Source organism: Artibeus jamaicensis, unplaced genomic scaffold (assembly GCF_021234435.1).
Source record: "Artibeus jamaicensis isolate MK-2021 breed Jamaican fruit bat unplaced genomic scaffold, CSHL_Jam_final contig_793, whole genome shotgun sequence".
In the NCBI taxonomy this organism is placed as follows: domain Eukaryota; kingdom Metazoa; phylum Chordata; class Mammalia; order Chiroptera; family Phyllostomidae; genus Artibeus; species Artibeus jamaicensis.
The window spans coordinates 5,481,162-5,494,282 of NW_026521975.1; the positions used below are offsets into that span (position 1 = coordinate 5,481,162).

Here is a 13,121-nt window from a genome sequence, read left to right on the forward strand (position 1 = left end):
TCTAAAACCTAAATGTGTCTTTTGGTCCAACAAATATGGTAATTCTCTGGAAGGTTCTAAGAGTTAAGTGCTGTCATAAACCCCATTGTACAGGTGGAGAGCCGAAGAGCAGAGTGGTTTAGTCAGTTCCCATGGTCAGGTTGCAGAGCCAGACTCGCCCCTGAACAGTTTGGCTTTGTGCATCAGATGTACCTAACTGCCGTGCTGTGCTGCGCTTGAGGTGGATGGTTACTGACTGAGTCCCAACAGATTTGGTGCATAAGGATTTCAAGTTTAGTACTATAATTTAGAAAGTAAACGCTGTCAAGGAGACTCTTTTCCACTTGGATCTATGTATGTATCTTTGTGAAGGTACCTTTTTCAACTTTGATGGCCATTCAAACCATGTATCCAAATAACTCAGACTCTCAACTCACTGTATTAAAATCTATAACCCACAGCTTACGATAACTAGCATACTCATTTCAATTTTAGTGAAAATAAAAAAAATTACTGTAACACAAATTTAAAGTGTTCACTTCATCTTATTCACATTTGTTATATTTTTAGTGTTCACAATGTACATATATAATTTACAAATATGCGTATATTAGGGATATATGCTTAAATGATCTTATTGATGGGGATATAATAAATATTTGTGGGGGACCTATTTTAAGATGTAGAGAAAAAGTCTTTAGTTTCTCTATTAAGGCTTTCTGCAAGGATAGGCGCGTTCAGTATGCAGTTCAAAAAAATCAATGATCGGGCTGAAGGAAAGTGGCGGCCTTTAACATTTGTCTTCCCTGATTTTAAGTGTAGTCATAGTTTTGATTGTCAGAATCAGCTATAAAAACACAGGGTAGATTTCAACCCTGAAGAATGTCTTTTGCAGAAATTGAGCATTCAGAAACCAAGAGTATAGAGGTAGTCATCCCAGGCACCCTTTTGCCTGAGTATTTACTTGAGAGATACAATTTTAGATTTTAGGAACTGAATGAAAGTTACTGTTAAAAATCAAGGAAATTTCAGAGTTATGAATAAGATAAAAAGTTGGCATATTATAGGGAAATATTTCAGCCTTTAATGTTTCTTTACTGGGATTGATGAAGGTAAGTAAGAGAAGACCATAGTAGATAACCTCAAAGAATTGATTACAATGTTAACTTCTGCTTGATGTTCAGAAGATGAGTAAGGGCTGACCTCCAGCACAGTGTACAAATACAGACCCCCTAGGCCAGTTTTTCAGCCCACTCCATTTGCTTCTTGTGTGCCTTTTTATAAGCACTGTATTTTGGGACCATAAGACATGCCTCAGTTTTAGAGGGGGAAAATTTTTTGAAGCAAAAAAATGTGGTAAAATATTTAATAACGTAAATAACATAATATTTCACCAATGTAATGTAAACAGAACTCAACAGCAGCATTAACAACCATTATTCCTCCCAGATTGATGGGGTAGGGGGCAGTGCCTTATAGCCCCCCAAATATGTAGATCAAGTTTCATCGTGAAATTTTCCAATATACTGTGAGATGCTGTCTTTTGTTTTTATCTACCTTCTCTGTGGAAGTTGTTAGAGTTTCCTTTTGCTTATTCTTTAATTAAAATGTCAATCTATGGAGAGTATATGTTTTCTTCAATTGACAGCCATAGTTTGTTGGTCACTGGAGTCATTAGGCTGTGAATTATAGATTGTACTATAGGTCTCCTTAGCCTCTGGATACACTTTATTGAAGTAATTATATTTATATTTACAATCAGTAATATTAATGCACCATCATCATTCGCTTCTTTTAGCATTAAAAGAAAGCCTTCAAAGCATCTGCCTTTATGAAATCAGTTCTTGGCTCTGATTAGCAATATGAATGGAGAAGTCATATATCTTCCTGGGGTCTCATGTCCTTATTCCTGTTATTGTGGTATTGTTTAACTTGTTCCTCTGTTCCTGAATGTCTTATAAATTGATAATTAGATCTAGACACTTGACAAAAGTTTAGTGGTTTTGTTTTGTAAGTCAATAGTACTTCATAGTAGGTGCTGTATATTTCTTGGTGTTTCACATTACAAGACAAAAGTTTGGTTGTTCATTATTAATGATGCAGGGATGCATTGGGGGTTCTGGTCTGGAGCAGCCTTGCATTTTAAAGTTCCCTTTCATTTAACCTAATGTCTTTAGTATCCATTGATAATTTCTGCCTAATCCATTATTTACAGCCATTTCTTCTGAATTTATGAGCTAGAGTTATTTTATAAACCAGAACTTCCTTTATCAACTGTTTAGTACCTCCTGAAATAAAGTTCTTATAAGAAAGGCAAGATAAAACTGGCTTTCCTTTTATATGTTATGTTATAACCTTCATTGGAGACTAATGAAGGTTGTTTTTTTTTCATGTTATTATTAATTCATAGATTTTTATGTAGTTGATGTGCTTTTTATTCATTGTGGTAAATCTTCTTGATGCAAGTTGGCTTTTGTATTCCCACTAAAAGATTCCCTGGGCTAATCTTGTGCATTGTTCATTTCCTGCCCCAGACCTGGTATAACCCTCTGCAAGGTGTCCTGGTTCCTCTTCAGGAGAAAAAGGTTTTTAGAGGCCACAGTCTGGGTACAGGGAAACTTATTGCTGCTGGGCCTTTTCCAAAGACAGACCTTTAACACACTCACACTCTCAAAGATTTACAAAAAGGCAGAGTTTATACTCATATTTCTAATTCCAGTTTAAGTTTATAGGGCATTTACTATATTTTTGTATTTTTTTACATTAAAAATTTTGGTTCCTAAGGATATTAACATAATTCCTTGGTTACTTTGTTCTACAATAAATTTATACTAGTTTTAAAATAATAATACTGATGCATTAATTCTAACAGTGTAACTACTGGGTAGTATTTAAGATTTTTTAGTTTGTTTTTTATTCCTAGACTGTGATTTGGTGGTACGTATAGCAAAAGTTTTGTTTTGAAGTTGCTTGATGTAATTCTTTTGTGTTTGTAGTTCTTCCACCAACTTGATACACATTATGTTTTTTATTTCTTTTGTTTACAGGAATTTCCCTTTTTTCATTGAGTTTTTTAAAAATGGATACAAAGTAAACTTTTTATAACTGTATATTCACAGGGATCTCACTTTCATTTTTCTATTCTTTTCCATCTTTATAAATATTTTTACTAGCTTTTATAGTAATTTATCTTCTCTTAGTTTTTAAATATAAGCAAACATGTATGTGTTTATGGACGACCTACATTTGACATTGTCAGTTGTTTAACACTTTTCTATCTTGCCTTTTTTTAATTTTTAAAAATATTTTATTAATTTATTTTTAGAGGGAGGGGGAGGAAAGGAGAAAGAGAGGAAGAGAAACATCAATCTGTGGTTGCCTTTCACATGGCCCCCACTGGGGACCTGGCCAGCAACCCAGGCATGTGCCCTGACTGGGGATTGAACCATTGACCCTTTGGTTCACAGCCTGCACTCAATCCACTGAGCTAAACCAGCCAAGGGCTTCTATCTAGCCTTTTAAAGTTAGTATATATGTGATGTCACCCCATGCCTGTGCTCTGAGAATTGTCATTATTGCCTTTTTATAGTATCGGAGTACTCCCCAAACCCTCATCCAGTGACTTTTGGGTGTTTTATCAGCTGATATTGGGAGCCAGTATCTATTGGTGGGAAGAGAAAAGGAAGGCAATAAATGTTTATCAAATTATGCATCATTTTTTCTGTAAGGTAGGATTATTTTCCTTAAAGAGGAGGAAATTGAATCTCAGTAATGTGTAGTGACATACTCTAGATCACATGACCAATAAGAATTTGATTGCTAGCTAGTTCAGGTTACAACTGTGGGACTAGAGTTCATTTCTTTCTGATAGAGCAAGAATAAGTGACCCAGCATATCCGTGGTTGTTAGGCTGGCTGTTCTATTGATTATTTTTAACCTAATATGTCAGAGGATCTTTTTTTGTTTATTTTTAGATGGCCCTTAAGAACCTAATTTTTAAAAAATCTCACTTTGTGTTCTTCTAAAGAATTTGCAAGTTATATTTTTAAGTGTACATATAAAATGCTTAGTATACAACCAATACTATTAATAACAATGGGAATTTAAAAATAAAATTATCTGGAATTTGAAACCTTCATCTTACTATTCAAATTATATAGTTCTTTAAATCAGTTTTCAGAAAAACCAGATTTATTGTATATCTTTTCCTTCAATTTTAACCTGAAACGGATGCATGGAGCATCTGTTTAATGTTAAAATGGCTACTTTGCAGTCAGAATCATTATTTCTGCTCTCAGATACCGTTTAGTTTATGAGGATCATAAATTCCCAATTTTTTTCTTTTCTTAGCTATACACATGGAAATTCTTTCTCTTGAAAATGTGTTGTCCTTAACTTAACCAAAAAAATTTTTTTTCTATTCTAGTTTGGGAATACCTGCTACTGCAATTCAGTTCTTCAAGCACTTTATTTTTGTCGTCCATTTCGGGAAAAAGTTCTAGCATACAAGAGTCAACCTAGGAAGAAGGAGAACCTTCTTACGTGCTTAGCAGATCTGTTCCATAGCATAGCCACCCAGAAGAAAAAGGTTGGAGTAATACCTCCCAAGAAGTTCATAACAAGATTACGGAAAGAAAATGGTAATCCCTTTACTTCTGAATGTATTGCTTACCTAACAGGAAGGTTAACTAGAGCAAACTGCAATTCAGCAGGCATTGCCTGAGCATCTTTGTGCCAGGTGATGTGTTCAGACATTGAAGACTCTGAGGCGATGTTCCCATCGTTAAGGAAGGTTAGTTTAGTGAGGAGATAGTCAAACAGTAATTAATGAGCTATGATTAATGTTTGAAGTATGTTATACCAAGATCAGATTCTGTATGCCAGGAAATGAAAAATCATACAGTAATTTCTTTTTTTTTCTTGCTTGTCTTTTCTGTCAAGATTGAAGGTTTTTTCCACATTATTGTTCATTTGTTGTTTTGTAATGCTTTTGTATATTTAACTTATTTGATCATTATAGTAGTCCAATATACAGAGCATGTTTTTGCCCATTTTAACCATGAAAAAACAAGCTGAAAGCCTTGCCAGGAGTCACACCCTAGGGAAAGAAAGAACCAGAACAAACCCACTTTCTGACTTAAGATAGATAGCTTTAGTCATTCCCCCTTCCTTTTAAAAATAATTGCTGATTAAACCCCACTTCCTTTTTCTCAGAATATTTTTAGTTTAATTTTTACAGCAAGCCCATAAGTTAGACATTGTTTTATACTTTATATGAGTATAAAACATACTTTATATGAGTATAAAATTTTAATTGGTGCTCAGAGAAGTTAAAGTAACTGGTCCCACAGCTTCTCCCTGATATGTAAGCCCAGTGTTCCATTAATATGGTATACTGCCTCAAAAAACTTGGGTGAGATTTAAATAGCATGTAGAATTCGGGTTTCGTTTAAGGTGGGTACTTCAGTCTTGTAGCTATAAAATTGGGTGATGTTTTTAGTTTAACTTTGTTATCAAAGAGAAAGATACTCCACAGAAATGATTTGAGAAGTCTTTAAGGTTGGTTGTTAAATACACCATTGGGCAATCCTGCCCTTAACTCAGTTGACATTGTTCATTATCACTTAAATTGAGATCTACCTGGGTCATATCTTACTTTCTGAAACACAAGATGATGCTGGAATAATATGGCTATACGCTATTATTCTCGCATCCGATACATATGTTAAAGATTTTGTTCATTTTGTCCATGTGCTCCCCTAAAAATAGAGTAGTTGATTAATTGCTCACAAGAATTTATCTTTTTTTGTGTTTCTCTGATGAAAGCTAAACAGTGTTTACTTTCTTAGATTATAGATCTGTTGCATATTCTTAATTTTAAGAAAGCCAAATCTAACTGTTATCCAGTATTTTCTCTGTATTGCTGTAACACTTCAAGAATTTCGTTTTGGATAACAAACTCACAACTATGAACAACTGAAAACCTAAAAGAAAAGAGAAACCAAAAACAAACTGAGCAAACAACTGGAACAGTGACATAATCACAGAAATGGAGATCACATGGAGGGTTATCAGTGGGAAAAGGGAGGGGGAGAATGGGGGAAAAGGTACAGGGAATAAGTAGCATAAATGACAGGTGCAAAATAGACAGGAGGGAGGTTAAGAACAGTATGGGAAATGGAGAAGCCAAAGAAGTTATGTGTACAACCCATGGACGAATGCTGGTGGGAGCGGTGGTGCAGGGCTGAGGGGGGATAAAGGGGAGAAACAAGAATGGGACGACTGCAATAGCATAATCAATAAAATATACTTAAAAAATTGTTCTGGTAGGAAATTCATGTGCATGAAAATTGAGCATGCCATGCTGATTTTTGTTAGTATTTCAGAAACACAACATCAGAAACATGAAACTGACGCAGAATACACATTACTTTCCTTTCTATTTAATGCTACATTATTCTTGACCTCAGTGTTTAATATATTGCATGTGAGCTGTCTTAGTTTGGGCTGCTGAAACAAAAATACTCTATCTAGACTAGGTGGCTTAAACAATAAAACATTTATCTCACCTTCCTAGAGACTGGGGAGTCCAGGATAAGGGTACTGGCAGATTCAGTGTCTGATGAGCACCCTCTTCCTGGTTTGCAGATGGTTGGTAACCTTTGCTGTAGTGTCACACTGCAGGGTGGGTGGGGGGTGGGGTGGGCAGCTTTCTCCTGTGTCTTCTTTAGAAGGGCAGTAATCTCAGATCTCTAGACCTAAATGATCTCCCAAAGGCCCTATTTCCAAATAGTATCACACTGGGGATTAGGGTTTCAGCATAGGAATTTAGTGGAGGGACACATACATGCAGTCCGTGACATCTGTAAGAGTACATGATTTGTTTATTTGTTTGTTTATTTAAATTTTAGATTGACTGTCATATTGAACACAGAGTTCAGATTACTGTGTTTTAAAAGTTTGGTGTGGTTAAAGACCCATGGCCTTATTTGTTTGCTTCTTAAAGTGATTATTATTTTTTAATTGTTTGATATTTTCTGAATTTTGTGTTTTCTGAATTTTGATATTTTCTGAATTTTGTGTTTAGGCAAAGTAAATTGAGGCACAGTAGACTTCTTAAATACTTTGTTGAATGAGACTGATTATGGAAGGAATATTCCAGACCCATATCAAAAGTTTTGTTTCATGTTTCTATACTTCAAAAACAATATTTAATATTAAATTATTTTTATTATTTTGATGCTGCTGGCATTTGAAAGTATGTTTTGAAATATATTTTTGCTTTCGAATTTTTCCTTGATAATTATATAGAGAAGAGCATACAAATCAAAGAGCATTTCATAGGTTATCCATTGTGTAAATTTTCTTCTGAGATTTTGGTAGCTGGTTTGTTTTACATCTCTGGAAAAATATGTTGCCCATTTTAATATTTCCACTAACTTCACTGCTCTTAAATCAATTTCCTTCCATGTTATTGTAAAAACTTAATGTTTTATATTCTCAATAGATATTAGCTCCATACTTTTGAACTACTATTGCCTTAAATTAAAAAATCATTTTTATATTCTTTGGAAAGAATCTATTTTAATTTCAGTAATGAATTTTTGTTTTTAAATTTTAGTTTGTATCACCCAGTCTTGGCATAATAGGACTGTGCACAGTGCTCCTAAGCACAGTGTGATCTCCTGTGCTCCAGAATCTTCTTTGATGAGGCAGTACTAGCTGAATGTTGGGATTGTTCATTGTTATATATTGGTTCCTACTGTGTGCCAGGCACTCTGCAGAACTAGGGATACAGCAATAAGACTCTGCCTTCAGGGAACTGACCTTCCTAGTGGGGAGGACAAACAATAAACATTTATGTAGTACAGTGCATCTTGACTAATGAAAAACAAACCAGGGAAAAGGGGTTGGAGAATGAGGGGGTTGAGTATTGGTGTTGGACCAGAGATTTGAAGTGAGAAACAAGCCATTTGGAGATCGGAGGCAAAATTTTTCTAAGATAGGACAGTTGCCCAAAGTGCATAAAAAACTTCAAGAGAATTAGAGTGGAAATTAGAGTGGAGTAAGATGAAGATAAAGTTATAGAAAGCTATGGAGTGTCGAGAGCCCTCTGGCTGCTGGGTGTCTGCTCTGTGGGAATGGGCGGCGGTGGTGGGGGGCCCATTCCCACAGAGAAGGATGAGAAGAAGCAGGGAGACCAGAGAGGCGACTGTTGAGTGATCCAGGTAAGAAATGAAGCTATCTGTTTAAAATCAGAAACTTCTAGGCTTTCTATTATTTTGGAAGCATTAAAACAGGTTGGTGATCTCATTATATTAGCTCGAGTTGATTCTGCTGTAGAGCGTGGGATCATTTACGGTGGCCCTGAGCATCAGATCAGAGCGTGTCTACAGCTGTGCTCCGACTTACCGAATCTTGGCTATGTACATAGTTCAGATTGTTGGTTTGGGCCATGTTTACTTTTCTCATGTTGTTTTTAACTGTGTGAACCCCTGTTGCTCTTCATTAATTTATATGTTTATTCAAAAAATGTCAGGTCCATCTACTCTGTGGCAGGCTTTGGCCTAAGTGCTGGGGATACAGCTCTGAATGAAATAGGAAGGGTCCTGGTCTTAAAAAACCCATATATACATAACAGCGTTTCAGGTACTTCAGGGAAATACAGACATAAATAAATATATGTGTAAATATATATTTTTCCAGGTGTTGGTCTTCGTCAAAATGAGGAAATTTTACTCGTTCACAAATAACACTTATTAAATATATTTGAAGAAATTATTTCCTATGTTTATTTCAGTCTTTTTTCAAAAGAGCATGAAAGATATTTTGTGAAATGAAAGCTATTGCTATTTCTGAATTATAAAGAAAACATAACTTATTTTTAACCAGTGATTTTGTTTTTGATTTTTGCATTAATGTTGCAGCTATATCAGGGCTATAATAGTTTATACATTTATAGAATATAAAGTTATATGTCTCTCCCACTAGATTGTTAGTCCTATGATGCAAGGAACCCTTTTGTTTTTGTTCACCATTGTATTCCCAGCACATAATCCAGTCCTTGGCACATAGTAGGTGCTTACTAGATATTGTTGCATGAATCAATGAATGTATTTGTTTAATTTTCCAAAGCAAATTTGAACTCCACCTTTCCCATCGTATTACTTAGCAGAAGAGAAAGCACACCAGAAGAAAATGAAGATATAGTTTACAGGGATTCTCCTGAGGTCATTTAGTTAATGTTGTTTTGATGATTATGCAGTCTTGGTTGAGGTTTTTAAAACTATAGTGGCTGTTCTGAGGCAGTGCAAGATTCTGGCATATTCAGTATATTTATACAAAGTACACTATATATTATTTTAAATATTTCAACAAAACACTTAAAGAGTATTTTCTGGTTTACTTTGCATCTCACTTCTGGTGTTTTCAAGCCAGTTATTTCTGTAAATATGAAGTCATTCTTCTCTGTTAAGAGACTATCCAAAAAAAGATGTTTCAGTTTTTTAAAAAACAAAAGCATTTACACAGTTTTACTTTACAAAAATAATTATTTTGAAAAACGTGCATATATGCTAAAGTACTTTTTTAACAGTGAAAAATGCAGCTACTTTAGAATGTGATGTTGAGCTATCCTGTAGATAGACAGATATCCATGTAATTGATTATTCAGTTCTTGTCTTAACGAGGTACTGTTTATAAAATCTTCCTACTGGTCCTCCTTCATAATCCTTTTTTAGATTTCTCCATAACTCCTCAATTTGTTTCCACTTTTCCTTAAGCCCCCTAATCAACTCTAGCACAGTTTCCTTCCAGTTTTTTATCTTAATGGGCTTCCTGAGGTGGGTACTTCTAGATCTGACCTGGGGTGGGGAGTGAGAGAGAGGAAAGCTTTTGATTTTTAATGGGTCCACATGCACATAAGGAAGCAGCCTAGATGCTAAAAGCGGAAAGGCTGGTGCAGGAGTCAGGTTGGATGGAGAAACTGTGAGTCAGGCTGTGACTGGGTGAGTGAAGAGAGATTGGCAGGGGACTGCGGGATAGGAGGGTGAAGGGTAGTGTGTCTAAATTTTAAGAACTTTTTTGATTGAGGGCAAATTTTTATCTGCAGGTGAGAGAGTGGTGGTTTAGATGTGGCAGCAGGGAGCTAGAAAGTGCCAAAGGCTGAAGAGATACGGAGTTTCTAACAGAAAGCGGTTCCTAGAAGGAATAACATAAAGGGTTAGGAAAGAAGAAGCCCCTAGGCCGAGGAAAGAAAGAAGGTACAGAGCGAATGAGAGAAGTAGGAGACAGGAGACTGGGATTGAGGGGTGGGTGGTATTTCAGGTATGGAGAATTACTGCATTAAGAGGCAGGGTTAAAGGTAATTGACTTCTGTTATTCAAACTTTGGTATAGCAGACTGATCCAGTGGTGGACCCACCTGAGGGATCCAAGCATGACTCGGCTTGGTCTCAGAAATGGGGTGGCCAGAAGGTTTTACAGAGGAGCAGGCCGCCTCTGTGTCAGGGGTAGTGCAGTGACTTGTGCAGTGGGCAAAAACCAGTGGACACATGACGTACCAAGGTAAAGATCACTTGGCTGTTAACTCTGCATAGGCTAAAGCAGTCACTTCTAGGACTCAGGGCTTTTATTTTTCTTAAAAATAACAGAGGAGTGAAGTCACATGGTTCTTAGCTTTTTTTGATTGGCTTATTTCACTTAGCATTGTGTCCTCAAGGCCCATCCATCCATGTTGTGGCAAATGGCAGTATTTCCTCTTTTCTCACGGCCGAGCACTATTCCATCGTCTATGTGCACTGCACCTTCCCTACCCAGTCCTCTGTCAGAGGTCACTTCAGTTGTCGTCTGGGCCACTGCGAATGATGCTGCAGTGGACACATGGGTGCATATGACTTTGTGAATAAATGTTTTTGAGTTTCTCAGGTAGATACCTGGAAGAGGGGTTGCTGGGTTGTGTTTTTAGTTTTTGAGGAACCAGCTTACTGATGATTTGACTTTGGGTGGTAGGCACACCGTCTAGATCATGTATCATAGGAAAGTACACTTGAAACCTGTATGACTCTATTTAACCAATGTCACTCCAGTACATTTAATTTAAAAATAATACAGGGAGTTTTTTTATCAGACAAGATCGGGCGCGTTCAGGGTGGTATGGCCGTAGACTAGGGAGTTTTTTTAAAGCTAATCAAATCCCTCAGGACAAATATATAACAGAGAAATTAAGTGTGGCTCCAATTTTGTTCTTAACATTATTGTATTTGATTTGCAGTCCAACAGCAGTTAAGTAAATTGCCTGTGACATGTGACATTTAGAGATGGGCCCATAATGTAGATCCAAACAGTCTTGAACGTTGAACGTGATGCTGTTTAAATGTGATACTTGGTCTTTGTGATACCAAGATTAAAACTCATGCCTTGTATTCATACACCTCCCGATAAATATTTTCACTTTTTCCCATTTTATTTTTATAGTAACCTTTCAAAAGAAGATGGTATTCCATTTTACAGATAGGGAAATCCAGACTTTCGATTATCGTGGGGGTTGAACATTTTCTCATGTTTCTTAACCTTTTGAATTTTGTTTCTATAAATCGTTGATTTTAAGTCCTTTGCCCACCTTTGCATTTTCTTTTGTATAAGCTCTTTATATGCGGAGGATGTAAAGAACTTGTCATATTGTAATCTTTGTGGGATAATAGACTAGATGAGCTAATAAAAAGCCATTGCTTCTAGTCACCCTAGTACATTATGTAAATGCGTGAGTATAGGTTTTGCCCTTTCCTCATGGATCAGTATAATCTTTTAAAAAAATATTCTCATTCATCTTAACTTTATCTCCCCAAATTCATAATTTTTAGATGTGAAAGATATTTATTCCTTGTAAGTTGCTAACACTAGCAAACATTTTTACTTATAAAGTTATTAATTCTGAAGTAATTCTCTAATGTATTTTTATTTTTAGAGCTTTTTGACAACTACATGCAGCAGGATGCCCATGAGTTCTTAAATTACCTATTAAATACAATTGCCGATATTTTACAAGAGGAGAGAAAGCAGGAAAAACAGAATGGCCGTCTGCCCAATGGCAGCGTGGACAGTGAGAACAACAACAGCACACCAGACCCGACTTGGGTTCATGAGATTTTTCAGGGAACATTAACTAATGAAACCAGATGTCTTACTTGTGAAACTGTAAGTATATCGTAACATTTGTTATAGAAAATAATGTAATCATTATCGTGAAAGTTCTTTGAGGATAAGTATGAGAGATGAACTTGGAAGTTGTCCCTCTTAGATGTGGAATAAATGTAAAGATGGACTTGTCAGTCGAAAGAAATCTCTACACATTTTAATAATGCTGCTTAAGTGAACACCTGCCATGACAGAAAAATACTGATTGCAATTTGAGCTATTTGATTTTGTTTCTGTTTAGGAGGCCATAGGACCTTGTCTGGAAATTATGTTTTAGTTAAGCTTGTGAGAAACTTACAGGCCCAGGAGGCATATTATTTTGTTTTTCATCTTCTACAATTATGTTTATTGTTTATGTTTGGAAGAAAAACTAAAGCATACTGTGTATATTCAAAGGGGGGGAGATACCCACTTGCTGGGTACAGTACAGTGTCCCCCCCCTTATCCGCAGAAATACATTCCAAGACCCCCAGTGGGTGATGCTGAACATCTTTTCATATGCTTATTTGCCATCTATATATCTTCTTCGGTGAGGTGTGTGTACGGGTTTTTTTCCTATTTTCAAAATTGGGTGGCTTTAAGACTCCTTTATATATTTTGGATACCACTCTCTTATTAGATGTCTTTTGCAAATATTTTCTACCAGTCTTCTGTCTGTCTTCTCATTCTTTCTGTCTGTCTTCTCATTCTTTAAACAGTATTTTTGGCAGGTCAGAAGTTTTTAATGTTTCAATTTTAAGATTGTAATTATAGTGAAGTCCAATTTTTTGCTTCATGGAAATGATGTTGGTGTTCTCAAAATGCTTTTGGTGCTGTATCTAAAAAATTTTTCACCAAATCCAAGGTCATCTCCATTTTTCACCTATGTTAATCTTTTAGGAGTTTTATAGTTTGCATTTTATAATTCATTTTGAGTTAATTTTTGTGAGAGAAGTAAGGTCAGTATCT

The 13,121-nt window shown here is 35.9% G+C and overlaps 1 protein-coding gene across 2 annotated transcripts in view; it reads left to right on the forward strand.

Annotated features, from left to right (window-relative positions):
• USP12 (ubiquitin specific peptidase 12) overlaps positions 1-13,121 on the forward strand; it is a 93,193-nt gene that overhangs the window by 57,794 nt on the left and 22,278 nt on the right. The window contains exons 3-4 of one of the 2 annotated variants that reach the window (XM_037137137.2): positions 4,406-4,619; positions 11,944-12,173. In XM_037137137.2, coding sequence (XP_036993032.1) covers positions 4,406-4,619; positions 11,944-12,173 — 444 coding nt within the window. The remainder of the gene's footprint in view (positions 1-4,405; positions 4,620-11,943; positions 12,174-13,121) is intronic. The other variant, XM_037137140.2, reaches the window with a different exon arrangement.